The following is a 24,778-nucleotide window of genomic DNA, read 5'->3' as shown; positions in this document are numbered from 1 at the left end:
GTTTATTAATATTATTATTATTATTATTATTAATAATAAAAAATAAAAAGGTAAATATAGTAAGCGTAGTCAAAGCATAGCCAGAGTCCAGTAACCAGATCGAGTAGTCAGCCAGTCCAGAGTTGAATAACCAGATCGGGTAATCAGCCAGGCCAGAAGTCAGGGATCCAAGTGGAGCAACAGCAAGCAGGGTAAGGAGCCAGAAGGGATGTCAGCAAGCCAGTCTTTAAACAGAACCGCAGGAGATGGTTTCTTGTGATGTGACCAAGGCGAAGGCAGAGATGAAGTGAGCTGGACAGCTTTATGTAGGCAGGTCAGACGAGCAGGATCAGGATCAGCTGGGTAACTGTGGAGAGCGATGAGAGCTGGCAATTAGCAGACAGCTGAGCAGTGAGCCCAGAGAAGGAAGGGCTAAGTCAGCCCTGACAGTACCCCCTCCTCAATGACCCCTCTCCCTCGGAGGGCAACCGGGCTTAAGGGGGAAACATCTATGGAACTCGCGGAGGAGGATAGGGGCATGTACATCCGAGGATGAAACCCAGGAACATTCCTCCGGACCGTACCCCTTCCAATGCACCAGGTACTGTATGCGCCCATGGAACCTACGGGAGTAAACAATGGATTGTACCTCATACTCCTCATGGTTCTCAACATGAATAGGGTGAGGATGTGGCACAGAGGTGGTAAATCGGTTGCAGACCAACGGTTTCAATAAGGAGACATGAAACACGTTTGAGATGCGCATACTAGGAGGAAGGTCCAACGCGTAAGCCACTGGGTTAATCCTACGAAGGATACGGAAAGGCCCAATAAACCGAGGTGCAAACTTCAATGAGGGAACACGAAGCCGGAGGTTGAGATGACAGCCAGACCCTGTCCCCAACCTGGTAGGAAGGCGCAGGCAGGCGTTTGCGGTCAGCATGGAGTCTGTACCTATCATTAGCATGACGCAAAGCCTCCTGGACTTGTACCCAAGTGGAACGAAGACCATGGAGATGCTCCTCTAACGCAGGAATACTCTGGGGAACAAATGAGTCAGGAAACATGGAAGGTTGGAAACCATAATTCGCCATAAATGGAGACAATCGGGAGGCAGAATTCAAGGCACTGTTGTGAGCAAACTCTGCCCATGGTAATAGGTCTGACCAGTTGTTATGGTGGTCAGAAATATAGCAATGCAAGAATTGCTCCAAGGACTGATTGGCTTGCTCTGCGGCCCCATTAGACTGTGGGTGATACGCAGAAGAGAAAGCAAGCTGCATTCCTAACTGTGCACAAAAGGCTCGCCAGAACAGGGAGACAAACTGACTGCCCCTGTCCGAGACAATCACCCCCTGGTAGCCCATGTAAGTGAAAGATCTCCCGAGCAAAAATGGAAGCCAGTTCCTTAGAGGTAGGCAACTTCTTAAGTGGAATACAATGACACATATTTAAGAACCAATCAACCACCATAAGGATAACAGTGTTGCCTTGGAAGTTGGCCAACTCCACAATGAAATCCATTGACAGGGGGGTCCAGGGCCTCTCTCCATTGGGTATGGGTTGTAGGAGGCCCACTGGAAGGTGTCGTGGAGTCTTATTTTGAGCACACACGGAACAGGCAGCTACGAAGGCAGTAACACCAGCCCATAGACTAGGCCACCAGAATTGTTGGGAAATGGCCCAAATGAGTTGATTCTTCCCAGGATGGCCAGCTGCTTTGGGAGAATGGTAAGTCTGGAGCACGGCAGTACAGAGACTCTCTGGGACAAAGCAGCAGTCACAAGGTTTCTCAGGAGGAGCATGGACCTGAGCACCAAGAATTTTGTCACCGAAAGAGAAGTAAGACTGGTGCGAACCGTAGCCAAGATACGATCAGGAGGAATCACAGGAACCAGAACCGACTCTGACTTGGAAGGGGAGGAAAATTGTTGTGACAAGGCATCAGCCCTTACATTCTTAGTACCGCGTAAGAATGAGACAATGTAATTAAAACTCGACAAGAAAAGAGCCCAGACATGAATGTAAGATTCTTATGGTCAGTAAGAATAAGAACCGGCACAGTGGTACCTTCAAGGAGATGTCTCCATTCTTTCAGGGCTAAAATGATTGCCAACAGCTCTCTGTCACCAATCTCATAATTGCACTCAGCAGGTGACAATTTCTTGGAAAAGTAGCCACACGGATACATAGCGCTCTCAGAGTTAGGACGTTGAGACAGAAGGGCGCGATCTCCAGTCTCAGAAGCATCAACTTCTAGGATAAAAGGCAACGTAGGAACAGGATGTTCCAACAGAGGAGTAGAAACAAAGGCAGCCTTGAGATCTCAAAGGCTTTAATGCACTCCGGAGACCAACTCGGTGGGTTACCGTCCTTTCTGGTCATATCGGTCAGGGGCTTGACCAGAAACGAGAAGTTATGAATAAACTTCCGATAGTAGTTGGCAAAGCCCAGGAAACGCTGCAGAGGACGTAAACCCACGGGTAGAGGCCACTGTAGGACTGCCGAAAGTTTCTCTGGGTCCATCGAAAAAAAACCAGCAGTGGAAATGACATAGCCCAGGAATGTAACCTGTTCACGATGGAACTCGCACTTCTCCAGTTTACAATAGAGATTGTTCTCTCTTCGTTTCTGAAGCACAAGATAGACATCTGTGTGGTGGCTCTCCAGGAACTTGGAAAATATGAGGATATCATCAAGATAAACCACCACACATAACTGCAACAAATCTCGGAGGACATCGTTAATAAATTCCTGGAAAACTGCCGGGGCATTACAAAGGCCAAAAAGCCTTACCAGGTACTCATAATGACCTGATCTGGTATTAAACGCAGTTTTCCACTCGTCGCCCTCCTTAATGCCCACGAGATTGTATGCCCCTCTCATGCTCCCTTGAAGCGGTCAAATAACTCAGTAATCAATGGAATCGGGTAGGCATTCTTAATCGGGACACGATTAAGACCCCCTATAATCTATACAAGGTTTCGGTTCACCACTCTTCTTCTTCACAAAGAAGAAACCAGCAGGTGATGAGGATCTGCGGATGAAACCTCGAGAAAGTGTGTCTGCAACATACTCCTCCATGGCCTTATCCTCCAAGACCGACAAAGGGTAAACCCGGCCACGAGGAGGTATGGCACCAGGTTGAAAGTCAATTGCGCGATCATAAGACAGGTGTGGAGGCAAACTACCGGCTTGACCTTTGTCAAAGACATCGCTAAAATTGCGCTACTACTCTGGCAGAGAGGAGAGTGAAGAGGTGCAAAGGACCTTGGATACCGTTAGGAAGCATGTCTCACTGCATTGTGGTGACCAGGAGAGAACCTCAGCACGGAGCCAATCAAAAGAGGGGTTGTGCCTCTGTAACCAAGGATAACCAATAACCAGCGGAAACCTGGGTGAGGAAATAACTTGGAATTGGATTATCTCATGATGAAGAGTCCCTATAGCAATGGACAACGGAACCGTCTCATGAGTCACATGGGCAGGCTGTAGAGGTCTCCCGTCAAGAGCCTCAATGGCAAGTGGAGTGTCACGCAGCTGCAGCGGAATCGAGTGCTTCGATACAAAGACAGCATCAATGAACAGGCCTGCAGCCCCAGAGTCGATTAGAGCCTGTATCTCGATGGACGACTCAGCCCATGAAAGGGTGATTGAAACCCAGGGCTTATCCTTCGGGTAACTGGGGACAAAACAACGCCACCTAGGGTCTGTCCATGACAGGACCTCAAGGTTCGGGCGTTCCCTGGACGGGTAGGACAACACTTCAAAAAGTGACCTGCCTGGCCCCAATAAGGGCACAATCTCTCCTGCTTCCTAAAGGCTCTCTCATCCACAGAGAGACGCGTGAAGCCCAGGTGCATGGGTTCCTCTTCACTGACCAACTCGGTACCAGGAGGCATGGGAGGTGAGGGAGGCACGGGTGGGACTGCAAAGCTCGGAGGCAAACGTACAGGAGGCTTCCGCAAGAGCTCCTTAAAAGAAAGTCTTTCTCTGAGTCTGGAGTCAATGAGGATGGCAAACGAGATCAAGCTCTCCAGCTCAGTGGGTATATCTCGGGCTGCTATCTCATCCTTGATGGAATCCGAGAGACCATGAGAAAAAGCAGCCACGAGGGCCTCATTATTCCAAGCAACCTCTGCTGCCAGAGTACGTAATTCAATGTTTGATGGACATGAGGCACTTGGCAGCAGAAGCGGAGCGTGCAGGAATGTCAAATACCCTTTTAAAGGAGGCCACAAACTCAGGGTAACTCAAGACAACAGGTTTTTGCTTCTCCCGTAAAGGGTTAGCCCAGGCCAAGGCTCTCTCAGAAAGCAAAGATATTACAAAACCTACTTTGCTTCTGTCCATGGGAAAACGCCTGGGGCAGCATCTCGAAGTATATCTCAACCTGATTGAGAAACCCTCTGCATTGAACTGGATCGCCCCCAAATCGCTGGGGAAGCAGAGCGGAACCAGACATACCTCTTATAGAGGTAACACTTGAAGCGGGTGCCTGCACAGAGACAGGCGCAGTAGCAGGGACGGACTGTGACTCAGGTTGTATTGGAGCAGCCACAGTGGGGGATTCCAGGTGAGCCGTGCGACTCAGGAGCATTTGTAATGCCAAGGCAAACTGATCCATGCAGTGATCTTGCTCATCTAATCTGGAAAAAATATTACCAACAAGAGGATTGACTGTATCTTCTGAATTCACCAGACCGAGACAGAAGTACAATTAATTCACACTTGTTTATTAATAAAAAATAAGAAGGTAAATAGAGTAAGCGTAGTCAAAGCATAGCCAGAGTCCAGTCCAGTAGAATCCCGAGTTAAACAGTGGGAGAAAGCCTGCTTGAAGTGTAATAAATTGCTTGCAGTGAAGTGGAGGAACTGTCAGAAACCATGAACCAGACCGAGACAGAAGTACCATTAAATCACACTTGTTTATTAATATTATTATTATTATTATTATTAATAATAAAAAATAAAAAGGTAAATATAGTAAGCGTAGTCAAAGCATAGCCAGAGTCCAGTAACCAGATCGAGTAGTCAGCCAGTCCAGAGTTGAATAACCAGATCGGGTAATCAGCCAGGCCAGAAGTCAGGGATCCAAGTGGAGCAACAGCAAGCAGGGTAAGGAGCCAGAAGGGATGTCAGCAAGCCAGTCTTTAAACAGAACCGCAGGAGATGGTTTCTTGTGATGTGACCAAGGCGAAGGCAGAGATGAAGTGAGCTGGACAGCTTTAAGTAGGCAGGTCAGACGAGCAGGATCAGGATCAGCTGGGTAACTGTGGCGAGAGATGAGAGCTGGCAATTAGCCGACAGCTGAGCAGCCAGCCTAGAGAAGGAAGGGCTAAGCCAGCCCTGACAGGAACACACAGAATTTTTTCATTCTGTCCTCCATTCACGCAGATACTACAGTCGAAATTCCAACAGCAACTGCTGGTGTTGTTGTGAAGCACCTCTGTGTCCACAAATACAACCTTAACATGGTTGGTTTATATGGTTTATAGGTTTATATATATATATATATATATATATATATATATATATATATATATATATATATATATGCATATATATATATATATGTATGTATGTATGTATGTATATATATATATATATATTTACGATAACCAGCTGATGAAGGAGGTGTGGCCTTGCCTCCGAAACGCGTTCTGTTTGGCCAACACAGTGGTAGGCGGCTCCCAGGTTGATAGCTCGTGAATAGCTCCATGCTGAGAGACCATGCTGGTGTCTTCTGGCTTCACCCCCCCCCTCCCCCCCGCTGACACATGGCATTCGTGACTAACATCTAAGGATCAATCGGCTGTTTGTTCTACTACTGGACCTGGCAAGTCCTCACCCATTGAGCACTATGTGAGTGCATTTGATATTGTTTTTATTTCACAATTTTATATTAAATGATGCTGCACTAGGAGTGGCCTGGAGCTTTTTTCCTTTCGTTCCCTACATAAACAGGTACAACTTATATAGGAGGAATTTTTCATCTCTGTATATAACCTGAAGCCAGTCACTTCACTGGATATATGGAAGGGTTTACAACCTTTTTAAAATGCTAATTTGACCCTTTATACCACATTTAACATTACAGCCATATTTATCATTTCCCATGCACTCCACGCTCAAATGTCCCTCCCTCTATTGCTTACCTGAACCAGAGGGGTTCTTTTCCCCATAGCAGTCAAAAATATTTTGCTCAGGCTTCTTGATAAGAAGTAAGCAGTAATCCTGTGCTGTGTGTTAGGTAGCTTATCATCGTACCCTGTATGCTGGGAGTACAGTGAACAGGAATATGTAGTGTAGTGTATAGCACGCTATACAGGAAACTAAAATATATGGCATACTATACAAAGCAGAGTACTTAAGAGGAACTGCAGTCTTCTCACATGATTTGTAATAAAAACATCTTTGCCAATCTGAGGCTTCCCCCCAACCACTTTGCATATTATTTTATATATACTGTGATTCTGTACTTGCCAAACATGCTGCAGAAATCTCCATCTACTGAGTCTGGCTGCAGCCATTTTAATTGTGGGCAGCTGGAGCTGCTGCCTGTTTAGTTCCTGTATTTACACAGACACACAGAGGCACACCTCCAGCTCTGCAGCTCTCATTGGCCCTCTTATGACTGCCCCACCTTCCTTCCTGGCAAACTCTCACGAGAGTGAGAGATAGAGCTGTGCATGATGTTATCAGCCTAGGATTTTTACCAAACAAGAAACAGAAGGTGGGCTGTATAAGGTATTTGCTGGCAAAAAAAAAAATGTTTTACTATCCAAAGTTAAAACAAAAAGGGCAGAAGATTTAATACATCCACTTTAGGAATGTGTAATGCACAGTTTACATTACATATTCTTGACCATCATACTTTGTATACAGTGCTGTATGTTACATGCTCCTCACTGCTGTACTGTCTATGCTGTGCTGTATATTATGCACTCCTGACTATTGTGCTCTGTACGTTTCATATTCCTGACTATTCCTCTTTGTACGTTACTTATTCTTGGCCCCTACACTCAGAACATTATGTACTCCTGACCCCTGCGCTCTGTGTGTTATGTACTTATAAGCCCTGGGCTCTGCCCTTTACACACTCCTGACTCCTACACTATATACACTATTTTGTACAATACACACTCTTGACCTTTACACTATGCACTGTACATAGTAAACTTATGATTCCTTTATTTGATTTGCTATATTATAATCACATACTCCTGATCAAAGTGTTCATTGTGTCACACATGCTGGTTACTAGAAATCCCCTAACTATTTTTAAGTGTAGTTCCACTTTTGCAGTCAAATTTGAAAAAAACTGCTGTTTTCTATCTATTCTATTCACACAGAATACCTAAAAATATTTTTTCTAAAAATGATTTCCGAAAGCGGAGTTCCACAGTTTTTTGAAGGTCCAATCACTCTCATGCCCATCCTAAATGCTGTAATAAATGGCAATATATATATTCTTTTCCTTTGTACATTATTTTATTTTTTTTCTTCTGCAGCACTTCCAGCTGTGGCCACCTAGGTGTTTAACTCACTAAGCGATCTGCAAGGGCTCCTGGGATAGCAGCGTCATGTATCCCAGGAGTCCTTGCGAATTGCCTAGTGACAAAATCTCACGTTATTTTCAGACCGGAAATGAGAGGAATGGGAGGACCGGGATGTCATGGTTGACAGTGTCACATACTGGTTGACAGCTCCAGCACAATCTGTCATCCGCTGTGTCCCCCCGACACAGCGGATGACAGATCAGTGTACCGACCCATTGCCGTCACCATATGATCCCTGTGACCAATCACAGCAAAGCACATGACAATTGTACACAATTAAGGGCTTTGATTCATGCCATTCATTGATTCACTGTATTATTGTGCTGATCTCTGTGGTTGATTACAGTGATCACAGGATACAGAAAAGGCCAATAACAGCCCATCTGTACCATGTGATTAGCTGCAGCCAATCACAGCTAATCACATTAGTAAACACTGAAGGAATAGATTTAATTTTCAAAAAATGATTGCTTATAACAGTAAAATCCACTGTTATAAGCAATCATGATGTGTAAAAAAAGAAAAAGAAAACCCTCATCACCTCCTCAGAGTAGTACAGCTTTACAATTATGAAAATAAAATTTAATAAAAAGAAACCAATATTACATTTTTTTTTTTAAATACTGTCAACAGTCAGTATCCCTGATTACTGCCACGCCTGTTATATGATGATGTTCCACTGCACTGGTGATAGTATGTAAAAAATGTAAATGAAAAAAAAAAAAAAAGTGAAAGAAAAAATCGTTTTCTTATTTCTTCATTTTCCAAACAATTGTGACAAAAGATTACAACTTCAAAAAACCTGCCATGCCTCTTACTAAATACCTTGGACTGTGTACTTTCTAAAAATTGGTAATTTGGGGGATATTTGTGTTGTTCTGGGATTTTAGGGCTGCAAGAAATGAGATCAGTCATCGGGATTGACCGATTTTCAGATATAAAGTATATACCATAGTTTGTGGACTCTATAACTCTCCTACAGACTAAATAATATACACTGATTTGGGTTATTTTCACCAAAGAAATGTAACAGTATATGTTAACAAAATGTATTTATTTTTTGGCACCATATCGAACACACAAAATCGTATATATATGGGTCGCCCCCCCCCCCCCCACAGAGATAGCCCCCGCTATATTATTTGTCCTTGGTGATTGTATTTGTTTAATTACATATGTGCCAGTGTTAGGGGTTGTGTATGCTCACACACTAGTTTGGTTTAATACTATCTAATGGTTTTAATTTGTTTTTAATCCATTTTCTAATAAAAGGCAATATTAACATATACATACCATTTGATGTGTTTGATACAGTGCCAAAAAAGTCCCATCTTCTGTGGTCTCTAGTTTGTTCTGTATAACAGAAATTAAGAAAAAAAAACATTTTTTTTTCGAACATACAGGTGTTTGTCATTTATTTAGCAAAAAAAATAAAAATTCCAGTGGTGATTAAATACCATCAAAAGAAAGATCTATTTGTGAGGAAGACATGATAAAAATGTCATATGGGTACAGTGTTGCATAACCACACAATTGTCATTCAAAGTGTGACAGTGCTGAAAGCTGAGAACTGGCCTGGGCAGGAAAGTGCCCGGTATTGAAGTGATCGAAAAAGGTCCACTTTTTAGGTTGTGGGTGGTGAGAGGACTGGGATGGTGAAAGGGAGTTTTTGAAGTGAAGGTCCACTTTAACTCCTTAGTCCCCTCCTTAGTATTACATAGAATGTGGATTATTTTGTTACTTTTCATAATAAGGTCCACACAGTAAATCATTGTAAGTCATAATTTTCATAAGTAGTATAATTTTCATAGTGAGTCATAATTTAAGTTTAATTCATACTAGTAGTATTTTATTTGTTTTATACTTTTTTGTTTGCTTCTTCCACATTAAACCTGTACATTTACACAATACCGTTCAATAATTGTGTAGAATATACTGTCTTTCACCTAAATGGCCTTTTAATGAATTGATTGATCTAATATTAGTCTTCAACAGACGCAGAGTGTAAGAAACTTTCTTTACCACCCTGGTTTCTAAGGTACACATCGCACCAAGGTGATCTGATCTCCTGGAATACAAGAAACAAAGAGTATAATATATCAGCATTACCTATGAAGTGTTCTTCTTCTGATCCGGAAACCATTCATGCAACTTTCATAGTACTTGGCTGCTTTTGTTTGCTTTGAGCCATGGCAACAAGTGCCAAGTTAAATAAACTAGTCATCAAAGCTGCATGTTGAAGACTTCAATTGATCTTTCTCTAGTTTTTAGCTTTTTTCCCAAAGGAAAACTACATTTTTATTACCACTTGTCTAGTTAAGTTCTTACTTTGGAAATTGACAAAGTCGTCAGTGAGAGTATCAGGTAAGTAAATACAAAGTATGATGCGGGAGGGAAGGAAAGGAAGCATGAAAATAATGTGTGGTTTAACTTGAGGGGTTAAAATGCTTGTCTAAAAGGTTTGTGGTTTTTAAATGTGTTTTTAAAGTCACAAGAGAGTTTTAGTATCATTTTTCTATAGGAATTATATAAGAATCATTTTTCTATAGGACGTCTATGAGAACTTTAAAAATGTTTTTGTTATATAAATACATTTTATTTGTAGACACTTGTACTGTACACTGAGTACCTAAATATAACTATGCAGATGTGTTTTAATGTATATCACACTTTTTGTAGGTATACTTCTACTTTTTAAAAACCTTTCTTTTATGTTTTTAAAATGTAAAAAATGTGTAATTCCTTTTTAAATATATGCAATATTTGATCCTTGGGCATCCTAAAAGTGCAACAACACAAAATTACCACTTTCTGATATAACTGAGACATGGTTCCCAGATATACACAATATCTCAGTCTTAGTCCTTAGGGTTCAATATTGAGTTGACCCACCCTTTGTAGCTATAACAGCTCCAACTCTTCTGGGAAGATAGTCCACAAGGTTTAGGAGTGTGTCTATGGGGGGGGGGGGGTCTCAAACTGGCGACCATCCAGCTGTTTGCGAAAACCAAAGTCCCATAAGGCATTGCAAGGTGGAAAGTTACAAGCACGACTCCCACAGGCATGATGGGACTTGTAGTTTCGCAACAGCTGGGGGGGCCACCAGTTTGAGACCCCTGGTCTACGGGAATGTTTGACCATTCTTCCAAAAGTGTATTTGTGAGGTCAGGAACTGATGTGGACAAAACAGCCTGGCTCGCCGTCTCCGTTCTAATTCATACCAAAGGTGTTCTATCGGGCTTAGGTCAGGACTCTGTTCAGGCCAGTCAAGTTCCACCACCCCAAACTCGCTCATCCATGTCTTTATGAACCTTACTTTGACTGAATGCTGGTGTCCCTTGGGTAAGAGTGCCAGTGGTGATTCTGCCAGAGACAGCCCTTTCAAAGTCCTAGTTCTGGCAATCCTACTTTGCTTCTGGCAGACTGTTTACAGAAGCTTACTAATCCCCTTTTAGCAATGAATAAAATTGGCGCTGTACCCTGATCTGTTATACACTGAGTGTCTCAGGACCATGCACAGAGCAACGAGAATGGGAGGACCTTTCCGGTACATCCTACCAAATCAACACTTGTACTGAACTATGGCCTGCCATTAAAACATATGTGCTGCAGCACAAAATTATAAGTACATCTGTAGCTTTCAAATTTGCTGCACCACGGTGCAAAGCATCACAACCGTGGCAATGTATACCCATCCAAGCAGCATCATTTTTGCATATAGGCAGTTGGGGTTCAAACAAAATGCGGATCGGCTTACTGTTTTTAGTCTTAGTTCCCCTGCAAAGTCCCATACATACCTGTTAGTCCTGATAGTGAATTTGACCTAATGCAGCTTCCTGTGATGGTGTGGCAACAATGCTGCACTGCTCCTGAATTCAGAGCAGAGTTGCCACTTTCTAGTAGGTCATGCCGGCGTGTGCTACAGTGGGATGACAAATATGTTGCAGGAATGTGATTATCAGCATGGTAAAGTCTGCAGTGTGTCAATCAGCACCTGGCCACACCTAGTCCTACCTATTGCTTTCTGGACTGACAACACTGCCTCTGTTGCTGAAACCCTCCCACTGAGCAGCAGTGTCTGGGAGGCATAGCATGTGAGGCACAAATAAAGGAGGATTGAGGGAAGCTAAAGGATGTTTTCTGTTTACTTTATGAGGCTTGTTCATCACATAGTAAGGGTCCATTTACACCAGCTGCTGCAATACAAAACAGTGGCTGGTGTGCGTTGCGGTGCAGGTAGTGCTGATGCACTGATTCCGTCGCATTGCACTGTTAATTTTTTTAAAAATAAACTTTATTGGATTGTTGGTAACTGCGCTGGGAAAAAGTACTGCACACAGTCTTTTTTAGCACACAATGGGCAAATATCATCACAACGCAGTGATGTGAACAGGCCACATCAGAGACGAGGCTTTTTGCCTTGTCTTATGGTGGGGGTTTGGTGGGAATAGCTGCCCAACGCAGACCCACGTCATCTGGTGTAAATGGACCCTAACTAGATGTGGGATTTGTTTAGACTGTCATGCAATAGACTTTAGTTGTACTGTAGGAGCCAAAGGTGTTGTTAGACACTGGCACCTAGAGCACTCTAGGTGTTCTGTTGGGTGCCTTATGTCATCTTTTGCCACCATCCAAAAAATATATAGGAAATATACATATTTCTGCTAAACTTTGGATGTGAGATATTTTTTTATCTGGCACATCCATTATCACATCCCCAATTAGGAAATGTATTTTTCTCCTCACAGAATTATGGTAAGCAGATCATTAAGTGAATTAGAGAGTCTATTTTTTTTAAACTAATTACTGTGTTTCTATGTATACCAATGCTTCACCGATTTATATTTCTTTTTCATTTAGTAGAATATTGCATATTGATTAACAGGGATTATCCATTCCATGCAAAATTTTCAACACTGTCTATTTTATCTACTTTTCAACAAACTTTTCAATTACCGTAACCATTTTTAAGCAGTTATGGTACATTTGATTTTTAATTTCAGCTACATAATCATAATTGCAAATTAGAATATGTTTAAAGCCAAACTCTAGACAGATATAAAACTGATTAAAGTTGGTGATTTTTTTCAGTTTAGAGTAAGGAATTGCTATAACCTTAAGTTTTTGCATTCTGTGTCTTCTTGTTAAGAAGACTTAAAGTACAACTATAACTTTTTTTTTGCCAGTTTTTTTTTTTTTTGGGCTGTCCATGCCCCCATTAGGGAGATTCACCCTCTCCTTTTTGTCCTGTTTACCATTGACAGTGAAAGTAAAAAAAAAAAATCCCAAATAGTTGGCTGTCCCCAGAAAAGTATTAGAGGGGAAATCTTCCAATGAGGACATTCATTCTGGTGACCTCGGGGTCCCCAAGTAATTCCCTTAATTTCCAGGGATTTCCCCTCACTTTCTGTTTGACTATGGGGTAGCACGTGAAGGGAAATCTCTGCAAAGGGACACATGGCGAAAAAAAATCTGACAGGGCTTGCTTTATCCAAAATGAAAAAAAAAAAAGTTTTGCCCTCAGTTCTACTTTAATAGGACATGAGAGGAAATCTCTACAAGTAGAGGGAAATCCCCACTTAGACAGTTGTCAAAGGAATAGGTGTCCCCATTGGAAGATTTCTCTTAATCCTCTGTTCTGGTGACAACTTTAAAACTTTGGATTTACCATCAATTTCTGTCTCAGTGACAGCGGTCATGGGACAATTAAAAAGGGTAAGTCTGGGTTCACACTCTTGGGAATTGGATGTGGATTTCCCTGCATCCATTTCGCATAGCCTGAGATTGTGACTGGGTCACACATCTCCGCGGCGGCTCCAGTGCGAATTGCACAAGAGCCCTGTGCGTCTTTTGCTCATTTTCAGGTCCAGATTCAGCCCAAAATTTGTCAATAGCTTCTGTCTCGTAGTTGAATCTGAGCATGCGTGAGTTTTTGCACATCGGAACTGCATATACACGATCTGAATTTCTGATAGAAAGTTTTTCCATCGGGAAAATTGCGAACATGCTCTCAAATTTTTGCTGGCGGGAATTCGCCCAGCTAAATTCCAATGGAGCATACACACGGTTGCATTTTCCGATGAAAAGCTCTCATTGGTCTTTTACTGGCCGAAATTCCGACCATGTTTACGTGGCATAAGACTAGATAAGGAAGGGGCAGTACAAGGATCCAATTATGCATACTGCAGAAGACGTGTGCCAACAAGGAACACTCTAACTGAAGCAGAGAGCAGAGAGTTTAAAGTGGAACTTCATCCTAAAGGGAAAGTTCTGCTTTATGGCATCTTAATTTTTTTCTTTCTAGGATGAAGATCCTCTTTAAAGCGATGGTAAACCCGCTGAAATTTTTTTTTTTTCAGACCTGTAAGGCAAAAGGCATAATGAGCTAGTATGCACTGCATACTAGCTTATTATGAAATACTTACCTTAGAACGAGGCCAGACATCTCACCCGATCTATGTCAGCTCCCTCGGCGTGTCTTCCGGGTATCGCGGCTCCGGCGCTGTGAGTGGCCAGAGCTGCGATATCGTCACTCCCAAGCATGCGCACGGGAGATTTCTCTCCGGCAGGGTCCGGCGTCTGCTGGGCTTTCAGCCGAGAATCCCCTGTGTGCATGCGCTGCTCCAGTCTGCGGCTCATTGCGAGGGGAATATCTCCTAAACCATATAGGTTTAGGAGATTTTTTTTTACCTACAGGTAAGCCTTATTATAAGCTTACCTGTAGGTAAAAGTAAAAAAAAAACTATACAACCGCTTTAAAAGAGAAGTATTTTTTTTTTAAGAATCATACTTACCATACCTACCTACCCTGCATCTGTAAGACTGAGAAGCAAGTGATCAAACACTGCTGATCACTCGGTTCTCAGAGCTCTGTGAGCAGAGAGCTGGTGACTGTCAGCAGCTCTCTGTTATGCTCTCTGCTCCCTGCATTCACTGGAGCGCTGGGCTGATAAGAACTGAACTGATAATGGTGACCACCGTGTAGAGTACTAATAGATCAGTTCCACGGAAGTGTAGCAGGAAAGAGCAAATGACAAAGAGAAAGGTAAAGATATAGCATAGGGACAAAATCAGCCTCATCAATGTTTCATTATTTTATGATAGAAGGTTCTCAATATTTCAATCTAGGACTCCCGCTATACCTCTGTTAGGAAGAATACTGAAATCTACAGTATCCTAGGTTCATCTTGCTGTTAACATCAGAAGCATAGAGTTTGGTTTCTTTGCAAAAGCAAACCAATTTAATATATTCCAGCAATATTTCACCAGCATTGAAAATGATATAAACTTATCAGCAAATACACTATATGTTTTTACACTCTATGTTTTATCATTCTTTTAGCTGCATAATCATGGCTCTGGCAAGCGGTCATTGGATTGAAATGAATGTCTGCGGTGCTCCACCAAGACCTCGGTAGGCGTTATACCCTGCATTTTACAATATCCTTGTGAATGTCTGAAAGAAATATAAAAGCTGAAAGATTGATTTTCAATAAATGAATACTTGTAGCTGGAGCACAGTCAGGAATTATCATTGTTTATTACCATTGTTGACTATAACATTACTTGCGAAAAAATAGTCACTGATTTTTCATGTAGTTCCCAAGGATTTTATACCTAAATATAGTAATGCCCTGTACACATGACTGGATTTTCCGGCAGATTAGGTCCGACGGGATCAATCCGTCAGACAATCCGATCATGTGTGGGCTAATCCGATCGTTTTTCGGGGGAAAAAAATCAGACAGACCTAAAAATAGAACATGTTTCAAATCTATGCGACGGACTCAATTCCGACGGACTAAAAATCGGGAAAACCGTTTGTCTGTGTGCTAGTCCGACGGACCAAATACAACACAAGGACAGCTATTGGCTACTGGCTATTGATCTTCCTTTTCTAGTCCCGTTTACGTCATCACGTTCAAAACGAATGGACTTTCGAACGGACTTATACCGTTCATGTGTGACCAAGTCCGTTTGTTCGGAAAGTCCGTCAGACCTCCACCGAAAGTCCGTCGGTAAGGACCGTCGGATCTAGTCCGTCGAAAAGTCTGGTCGTGTGTACGCGGCATAACATTATTTTTGTTCCTTGTACATACCTCCCAATTTTTGGAGACGGGAATGAGGGGCACCTAACAGCAAAAGTATGCAGGCATAGGACACACCCCATTGCCACGCCCCCTTAAAGAAGAATTTTACAAAAAAATAAGATTGATTAAACCCACAAGTGCTTTTTAAACACTACTATTCCTTTATATTGGCTTTTGGATTTTACATATGCAGCAATTTAGAAATCAGATGAAAACTTTAGCACTGGAAAACACTTTTTGAAGGATAAAAAGTGCATTTTATATAGATCAGACCAAAATGAGGGACAAATGAGAAGGAAAGAGGGACAGAGGGACATTGCTCCAAATCAGGGACAGTCCCTCAAAATCAGGGACAGTTTTATTTAGCCATTCAGTGTAACTAAAACTTAATGTGGACCTAATGTTGGATCAATTCAGAAAAACAGAAGCAGTAAACAAGTCATATGTATAGATGTCTGATATATATTTATAATTTATAACCTATATTCCACAGAAACGTATCAGACAACATTAGCACTCATTCAAGTGTGTAGACACCAGTTACTTTAACTCGCACTATGAAAAGGATCTGTATGAGTTATTTCAGGTTACCACTGACAAGGGTGCTGACACCAAGGAAAGAAATTGCAGAGACTGCAGGTATCCGGTAATGAACAGCAAAGTATGGAGAACTTAGGGAAGAGTAGCAACTTGGCTGAAGGTAATCATTGTTCCAATCCATGAAGTGCAGGAAGATAGGTGAGAAGTGGTTTTTGGTGGTCAGAGAATCGTAGGTAAAAGGGTGGAAGTAGTGACGTGCCTAAAGCTAGCCGTGCCAATGAACCAGTCAAAATTAACCCATGGCACCCTCCTGCCCAACGTCCTTTGACCTGCAAATAAAAGGAATCAGGAGTAGCATTGTCAGCCAAACAACATCTACATCCAATCAGATTCATGGACTAGGCTTCTGGGGTTTTTTTTGTATACAAGCATAACTGTAGAGCAGCAGCCACCTACTCCACCAGACTATTTATTATCTACACCCACAAAATCACACGTTCCATCTGTAGCCACACCCAAGTTGCTCTGAAGAGCTATGATGTGGTTTACGTAGTTTGTTGCATTGAATTGTGGGTGTGCCCAAAATGCACCAGTGAGAGGGGCTTAAGAGGGTATGGTTTAATAAGACCTGATCTTACTACTGCTTTGGATCAAGAGCACATAACACACAGAGTGCAGGGGCGTGCAAGAATGTGTAATGCACAGAGTGCAGTGGCCAGGAGTAAATTATGTACAGAGTACATATCGCATAGAGTGCAGGGATCAGGAAAGCCTAATGCACAAAGTGCAGGCGACAGGTGTGCATAATAAATAGAGTGGAGAGATGTGTAATGCACAAAGTGCAGTGGTCAGTAATGCATAAGGCACAGATTGCAGTGGCCAGCAGTACAATATGCACAGAGTGCAGGGGTACAGAGTGCAATATGCATAGAGTGCAAGGGTCTGTAATGCATAGTGCAGGGGCCAGTAGTGTGTAATGTAGAGTGAGTGTAGGGATCAGGAGTGCATAATACACAGAGTGAAGAGACCAGAGTACAGAGTTCAGGAAAACATAATGCACATTCTGCAGTGGTTCAGTGGTCAGTAATGTGTAATGCATAGAGTGCAGTGGTCAGGGGTCAAAAGAATTTAATGCTGTGTAATGCTCAGTGTGCAGGGGTCATGAGTAAGTAATGCACAGCATGCAGGGGTGATGAGTTAATAACAGTGTCTCCCAAGAAAAAAAATTATCCCCTCACCCCATATACATTGCCCCTCCACCCCTCCATGACAAAATCACCTCCAGAATCCAACACATATTTCTCCCTCTATCACTGGATTGTACGCACTAGACCTTGGCATTGCATTGCATCTGCTTTTCTGCTGGTGAGTGCCCTGTTTCCCTGGCGCCATGACCGCCCACATCTTTTTTGCTTTTATTTTTCTTTATTAATGTATTTAATATGTGAATAAAAAAATCTGAGTGAAAATTGTACATGTTTAATTAAAGTGGTTGTATACTCTTTTTTTTTTACTTTAACCTACCGGAAAGCCTATAATAAGGCTTACCTGTAGGTAAAAAAAATATCTCCTAAACCTGTACGGTTTAGGAGATATTCCCCTCGGTATGCGCCGCTGACTGAAACGGCGCATGCGCACAAGGGGATTCTCGGCTGAAAATCTGGCAGTGGCCGACCGGCCGGAAAGAAATCTCCCGCGCGCATGCGCGGGAGTGACGATATCACCGCTCCGGCCACTCACAGCGCCGGAGCCGCGATACCCGGAAGAAACGCAGAGGGAGCATGTCAGCTCCCTCGGCGTGGATCGGGCCAGATGTCGGGGCCTCGTTCTAAGGTAAGTATTTCATAATGAGCTAGTATGCGGTGCATACTAGCTCATTATGCCTTTTGCTTTGCAGGTGGTAAAAAAAAAAAAACATTAGCTGGTTTACTACCGCTTTAAAATAGCACATCTAGAGTTCAGACAACCCCTGGTATCCCCATCAACAACAACACATACACTGTGTAGTCAAACGTATTGGGACGTCTGCCATCCATAGGGTTTAATATTGAGTTGGCCCACCCTTTGCAGCTATAACAGCTTCAACTCTTCTGGGAAGGCTGCCCACAAGGTTTAGGAGATTGTCTATGGGAATGTTTGACCATTCTTAGAGAAACGCATATGTGAGGTCTCCATTAAGGAGATTATTTTCTTCACTCGCTGTCCCATAGCCAAAACAGGATTGAAAGATTTCCCCTCTCTTACTGTTTTACTTTCACTAATAATGATAAACAGGAAAAACTGAATGGGTGAAACTTCCTAATAGGGGCAGAGACAGCAATCAAAACCTGACAGGTGTTCTACTCCCTGTCCACACTAATCAAAATCTTATACATTTTTTCCTTTAGTTCTATTCTACAGCTGGTCTCCAGGTTTCATTTAAAGTTGCATTTGTTTTATGTACTCTGTAAAAAACCTGGTTGATCCTGCTGCTTTCTATCTCCCCCTTCTGTCTAGGTTCTCAATTCAGCTAGGCATTTTGCAGAGCAGTGCTGGCAGCTCTGCACATGCTCAATTTCTATGCTGAGCATTTCCTTGCTATCACATCTGAGCAGCCCATGTGACCTTAGAGTCACACATGTGAACATGGTATACTTTACCTGTTCTGTGCAATAGCATGGCAGAAAGGAGCCGTGAACCTCCTCTTCTTAGGTTCCCGCCGGTGCTTTGAGCTCCTTCTCTTTTGTGGCGGCAGATTGTGTGGGCTCGCTGCCGACCTGAACTGTATGCTTAAAGGGGGCTTCCAGATTCTGATAAGCCCCCTGCCTGCAGACCCCCACAACCACCGGCCATTGATACATGTCCCCTGGGGCAGGAGTTGGGTCCTCAAACCCTTTTTAGGACAATAACTTGCATATCAGCCTTTAAAATTAGCACTTTTGATTTCGAACGTTCGAGTCACATAGACTTTAATAGGGTTCTACAGTTCACACAAATTTTAAGTCTGTTCGCAGGTTCTGGTGCGAACTGAACTGGGGGGTGTTCGACTCATTCCTATTGCTCAGGTTTTTATTTGTTCCTTGTGTTATGAATGTAATCATTTTCTTGTATTTCATATCAGCAGATGTAAGCACCCAGTGATTAAGGGTCCTGGCCTCATCTGATTTTACTTGTGAAATTTTATTATAATAAAAGCTACATTGCAATATGAGGGAACTTGATGTCAACCAAAGTGCTGGTTGTAATTCTGCTAGACAATTTGTGCTAATTCTTGCTATTTCCCAGGATTTATCATGAGTACAATGCAGTGAAAGTACCGTCTAGAGTGAGGAATCAGTGATATGTTCTGTTGCTCAGTTATTTAACCATTTGCTTAAAAGAGTTTCTTTCCTTTTTTTTCTCCTATTCCTGTTCTTTGTTCCCAAAAAGTAACTTGCAATTATTATTTTATGCCTGCAATGGTAAAAGGAAATCAAATCCTCACTGCACTTAGCACTTACATTTTATTTTCTGCATTCAAACATGGCTCAAGGGCACCTGTGTCTCCTATTTCTTCTTCAAACATACAGACACATTCATCAAGAAAGGAACAAACCTCCTGGCTGTCATTCTTACTGGAATGCGTGTAGATAGTAATGTTAGATATAATGGACTGTAACACTAATTTATCACACATACACCGTGATTGAAAGTGGATACGGTATTTATTTAACCAAACATACATTTCCTTAATCTTATATTCTTTTATCTTAATCTTACATTTCCTAATCTTAAAGGTATCCATTCATATAAATTACTTGTCATCCAATCCAAGAAATAAATGTTTAGGAGACATACAGTATGTCTAGTGGTATGTGTTAGTGGTGGTGGGCGTGGGGGGCAATCCCCCCCAACCATTCAAGTTGAATTACTATTATTGTGCTTCTTATTGTGCAAATAATTCAAATATGTTTCCAGGTACACCTTTTTATGCTGTGAGTACAGCAAGCCATTGTAGGAGGAGCATGTACTTTAATTAGGGGTGGAGCATTCATTTAAAATGGGAGTCCTATTACATGAAGAATATCATTAGCCTATTTATTTGTTACAGGCATATAGCGCCTATGATTTTCACAGTGGTTTGCATACTGACTGTAACAATTTAATTTTAAAATACTGTATATACTGTACATGAAGATTTATCATAATAGAGACCAAAACACAGCCACAACTGTATTGCTCATCAGTAAATTAATTTATGTATTTTTTTTTAGCTGTAACGGTACAGCCTCTTTAAAGTGTGGCAACCCAACAGATCTTACAGAGAATACAGGGAGAACCACCAAATATACTGCAATTACACTGCAAACACATTTTGCATCAAATAATCTGGAAGCATCATTTGACACAGACCATTCTGCTGAGTATTGCAACTTCTGCAGTGTACAGAGGTTTGTAGTAGGTAGAGCAGTGTACAGAGGTCAGTAGTAGGTAGAGCAGTGTACAGAAAGCAGTAGGATGTAGGGCAGTGTACAGAGGTCAATAGAGCAGAGGACAGGGCCAGCAAGACAGCTGGACAGGGGTCAGTAGGGCAGAGGACAGGGGGTCAATAGGGCAGAGGACAGGGCCAGCAAGACAGCTGGACAGGGGTCAGCAGGGCAGATGACAGGGCATCAGTAGGGAATTGGAGAGGGGTCAGTAGGGCAAAGTGTGGGGGAGCAAGAGGGCACAGTACGGGGGGGAGGAAGGCACAGTACAGGGGGCAGGAGTGCATCATACAGGAGGTAGGAGGACACATTAAAGGGGGCAAGAGGGCACAGTACAGGGTCAGAAAGGCACAATATGGGGAGGGGCAGGTGTTGCACAGTACGGGGAAGGGCAGGAGGGCACAATGAAGGGGGCATCAGCAGGGAACAATACAGGCAGGGTCATGAGGGCACAGTACAGGGGTCAGGAGGGCCCAGTACAGGGGAGTAGGAGAGCACAATACAGGGGGGCAGAAAGGCACAATATGGGGGGATAAGAGGACACAGTATGGGGGGTCAGAAAGGTAGAGTATAGGAGGGATCAGGAGGGAACAGTACAGGGGAGCAGTAATGTTTAATACAGATATGATCTCCTCAAGCAGAGCAGTGCAGGGAATCTGCTGTCACAGATCTTACCTGTTCTGGCACACTGTCACTGGGTTAAGTCTACAATTGGAATGGCATCTCCCGCCTCTACCTTCCCCCTGTAGTTTTGATGTTTTGGTGTGTGCCAATAATGTGCGTTAGACGTATCTTATAAACTGACAACTTTGTGTAAAAAAAAATAAAAAAATTTTAATTTTCTTTTCTGCATTTTCCAAAAACGTTATATTTTTAACAGACTCACTAGGCTTTTTAGAAAATACCTTGAAGTGTTTGCTTTTCAAAATGGGGGTCATAATATGGGTGTTTTCACTGTTCTGGTGCTCCAAAAATGTGATAGGTAATCAAGAAGTTAGATGCGTAATTTATGCCCTTTGAAAGCCCAAAGATGCTCCTTGGATTTTGGGCCCCTTTATGCATCTAGTCTCCCATATGTGGTACTTTTTTACATAAACATTTTATTGATGCTTTAACCAGAATTAGAGAATTGACTCCAAATACATTACATCATGTAAGTGGATGAATACAAATACAAAGTGAAATAAGTAACAATTCCATCCAATGATCATGATACTAAACTGAAAAGACACCCCAATGAGGATATAACAAATTAACAGCTGTTATCACATGTAGAAAGGGGTGATATGGATTGGCGACAATGTCAGAAAAATGGCACCAACATCCCTGAAAGTATATGTAGACAGGGGGGTGGGATTTTTAGGGGTGCCAAGCAAGGAAGTTAAATTACAGTACTCCAAAATGTAAAAATAAAACAGTTTATTACATAGAAAACAACAAAGAAAATAGTTGTGAATGTGAAAGGATGGGAAAGGGGAAGGAAAGGGGAAACAAGAAACAGGAAAAAGAGGAAAGGAAAAGGGGAAGGAAAACGTGTGAGAAAGAGATTATGCAGTGGGAGTTGGTAAAAGTGCATGGGAAAGCTAAGGAGGATAGGTGTATAACAAACATATGGAAGGTGTAGGAGGTGTGGGAGACATAGCTTAGCATGGCATACTTACACTTAACCAAGCCAAATTTATAAGAAAGCCAAAGGTGCCTATATTGTGGAATATTATCTGTTAAGGAAATGGTTTATGCAATGTGAATGCAATGTGAGTATCTGTCTCAAACCATACAATAATGAAAGGGGTGAAAAGATGGGGGGGGGGGGTATATAATAGAATGTATGCAGCATAAATCAGTCTAAGAGATAAAAATGAAGCCAGCCAGGAAAATTTATATATGCATTTATAAAGATTTATGTAAGGTCATATTGTTTATAGAAGAACAAATTCCTGTACGCAGATAATCTGTCCCCACTCTCCTTTAACAGGAGAAGGTGGGGAATACAGATGGCAACAGGTGAAAATCATGAACCAGGTAATAATTAAATTGGCATCAGAACAAGTTTAACCAAAGGCAACAGCACTTAGTTAAGCACTTAATAACCAGAGGCAGCAGCACTTAAAGCGGAAGTAAACCCATCCTTAAAACAGTTTCATTTCCGGGGCATGCCGGAAATGTAGCACTCCCATTGGTTGTGCTCTCAATCAAACTGTTAAACCATCCAATGACTGGTGTCATGACTGATCACATGTACAGCATCATGGTAGTTTTATATTAAACAGAGGCAAAGATGGCAGCTTCCTTGGCTGAAAAGGATAGGGGGGTTTACTTACACTTTTATATATATAGATAGTGCATAAATAGTACATTAAAGTACCCACCTTTGAATGATTATAGAATAGCAAATGTATATACAGAAAATTTATAAATATGCAGTGGGAGTTGAAATAGGGGAAAGGAGGAAGGAGAAGGGAAAAAGGGGGGGCAATGGGGATGGGGAAAAGGGCAAGGACAAGGATGGGGAAGGAAAAAGGGGAGGAAGGGAAAAGGAAGTAATGGGGATAAGGAAAGGTGGGGAATGGGAGAGAGGGTTAGGGGCAGGTAATCAGGTTGTTCATGATGGTATTAAGTAGCCTGATCACAGGAAGAGTTTGAAGCTAACAGTTTTGTTGAGGCCAGGGTATTTCATGGCCTTGAGGCCCTGTATCCATCTGGTCTCAAGCTGTAATAGGGTGAAATCCACACTGCTGCCTCTGGCATTTAAGGACAGATGGTCAAGGGTGGAGAATGAAATCATTTGGGGGTCAAAGTTGTGATATAGAACCAGATGTGTGCTTACAGCTGTTTCCATCTTTCTTGTAACAATAGGACCTACATGATCATGGATCCTTTTGAAGAATGGACGTTTGGTTTTACCGATGTAGTAACAACCACATTGGCATTGCATGATATACACTGCTCCGGGGGTTTGGCAAGTGACCTTGAGTCCTATGGAGTGTATTTGTCCATTAGGAAGAGATAGGTCACTGCTATTGCTGATAAACTGACATACATCACATCCACCACATGCAAAGGTCCCTCTTTTTTTAGGGACTGTGGTGAACACTATGTTATGGTGACTATGCACTATGTGATCTTTTATAGATTTCCCTCTTATAAGTGTCTTCAGGGTGTGGTTTGATGTATTTACTAATCACAGGGTCCGCTAAGAGTAGTGGCCACATTTTTTGGAGGATTTTGCGAATTTGTTAGTTTTGCTTAAGATACGGGGTGATAATCCTAATATATTCCTTGGTTTCTCTATTTTTAGTTGAGTAAATTAAAGAATTTCTCTCCTGTTTTTGAGTTTTGTTATAGGCTATCTTCAAACAGCTATGGCTATAGCCTCTGTAACGTAGTCTGGAGTATAGATCATATGCTGCTTTATGGAAGTCCCCATCATTAGAGCAGTTCCTTCATATATGAAGGTATTGACTGTATGGTATACTCTTTTTTAATGGGACTGGATGGGAACTTGTCGCATGCAGTATGGTGTTCCCTGCTGATGATTTAAAAAAAAAAAGGAACCCAAAGAGCCATCGCTGTTAGGAAAGATTTCAAAATCTAAAAAATCAACTTTAGCAAGATCACAGTCCATAGTAAACATAAGGTTATACTGATTGTTTCCAATATGAATATGTCCAATTCATCTTTTGTACCAGTCCAGAACATCAATACATTGTCAATATACCGATGCCAGGTGGCAACCTGCCCTGGCAAGGTTGGCACGTCGTCCCTGGCAAATAGTTCCTTCTCCCACCTCCCCAGGTACAGGTTAGCATACGATGGGGCACACTGCGTCCCCGTCACAACCCCCTGCACCTGGAGGTAGTGGGAGAGTCCAAAAACAAACACGTTACGTGTCAGAATAAATCTCAAAAGGTTGACTATAAATTGATTATAGTCGTTAGCTAAATTACCCCTCTCTTTGAAATGGTTTTAATTACGATTGCCTTTTTCATGGGGAATCGTATTGTATAGGCTTTCGATGTCGATGATAACCAGCCATGTATTAGGGGGGAGAGTAACACCTTCAAGATTTTTAAGCAGATCCATGGTATCGTTAACATATGAAGTGAGTGACATCACATGCGGGCTACAATACTACTGGCATTTTCAGTTAGGCATTCACACC

At 42.2% G+C, this 24,778-nt stretch overlaps 1 protein-coding gene across 1 annotated transcript in view; it reads left to right on the top strand.

Annotated features, from left to right (window-relative positions):
* Window positions 1-9,663: 9,663 nt before the first annotated feature.
* LOC143961009 (kelch domain-containing protein 3-like) overlaps window positions 9,664-24,778 on the top strand; it is a 151,508-nt gene continuing 136,393 nt past the window's right edge. The window contains exons 1-2 of the mRNA XM_077470117.1: window positions 9,664-9,905; window positions 14,884-14,955. Coding sequence (XP_077326243.1) covers window positions 14,894-14,955 — 62 coding nt within the window. The 5' untranslated portion in view covers window positions 9,664-9,905; window positions 14,884-14,893. The remainder of the gene's footprint in view (window positions 9,906-14,883; window positions 14,956-24,778) is intronic.

This window comes from Lithobates pipiens, unplaced genomic scaffold (genome assembly GCF_037356315.1).
Source record: "Lithobates pipiens isolate NorthernLeopardFrog02 unplaced genomic scaffold, aLitPip1_a1.2 Scaffold_11, whole genome shotgun sequence".
Lineage (NCBI taxonomy): Eukaryota > Metazoa > Chordata > Amphibia > Anura > Ranidae > Lithobates > Lithobates pipiens.
This window is presented reverse-complemented; position numbering and strand designations above follow the sequence as displayed.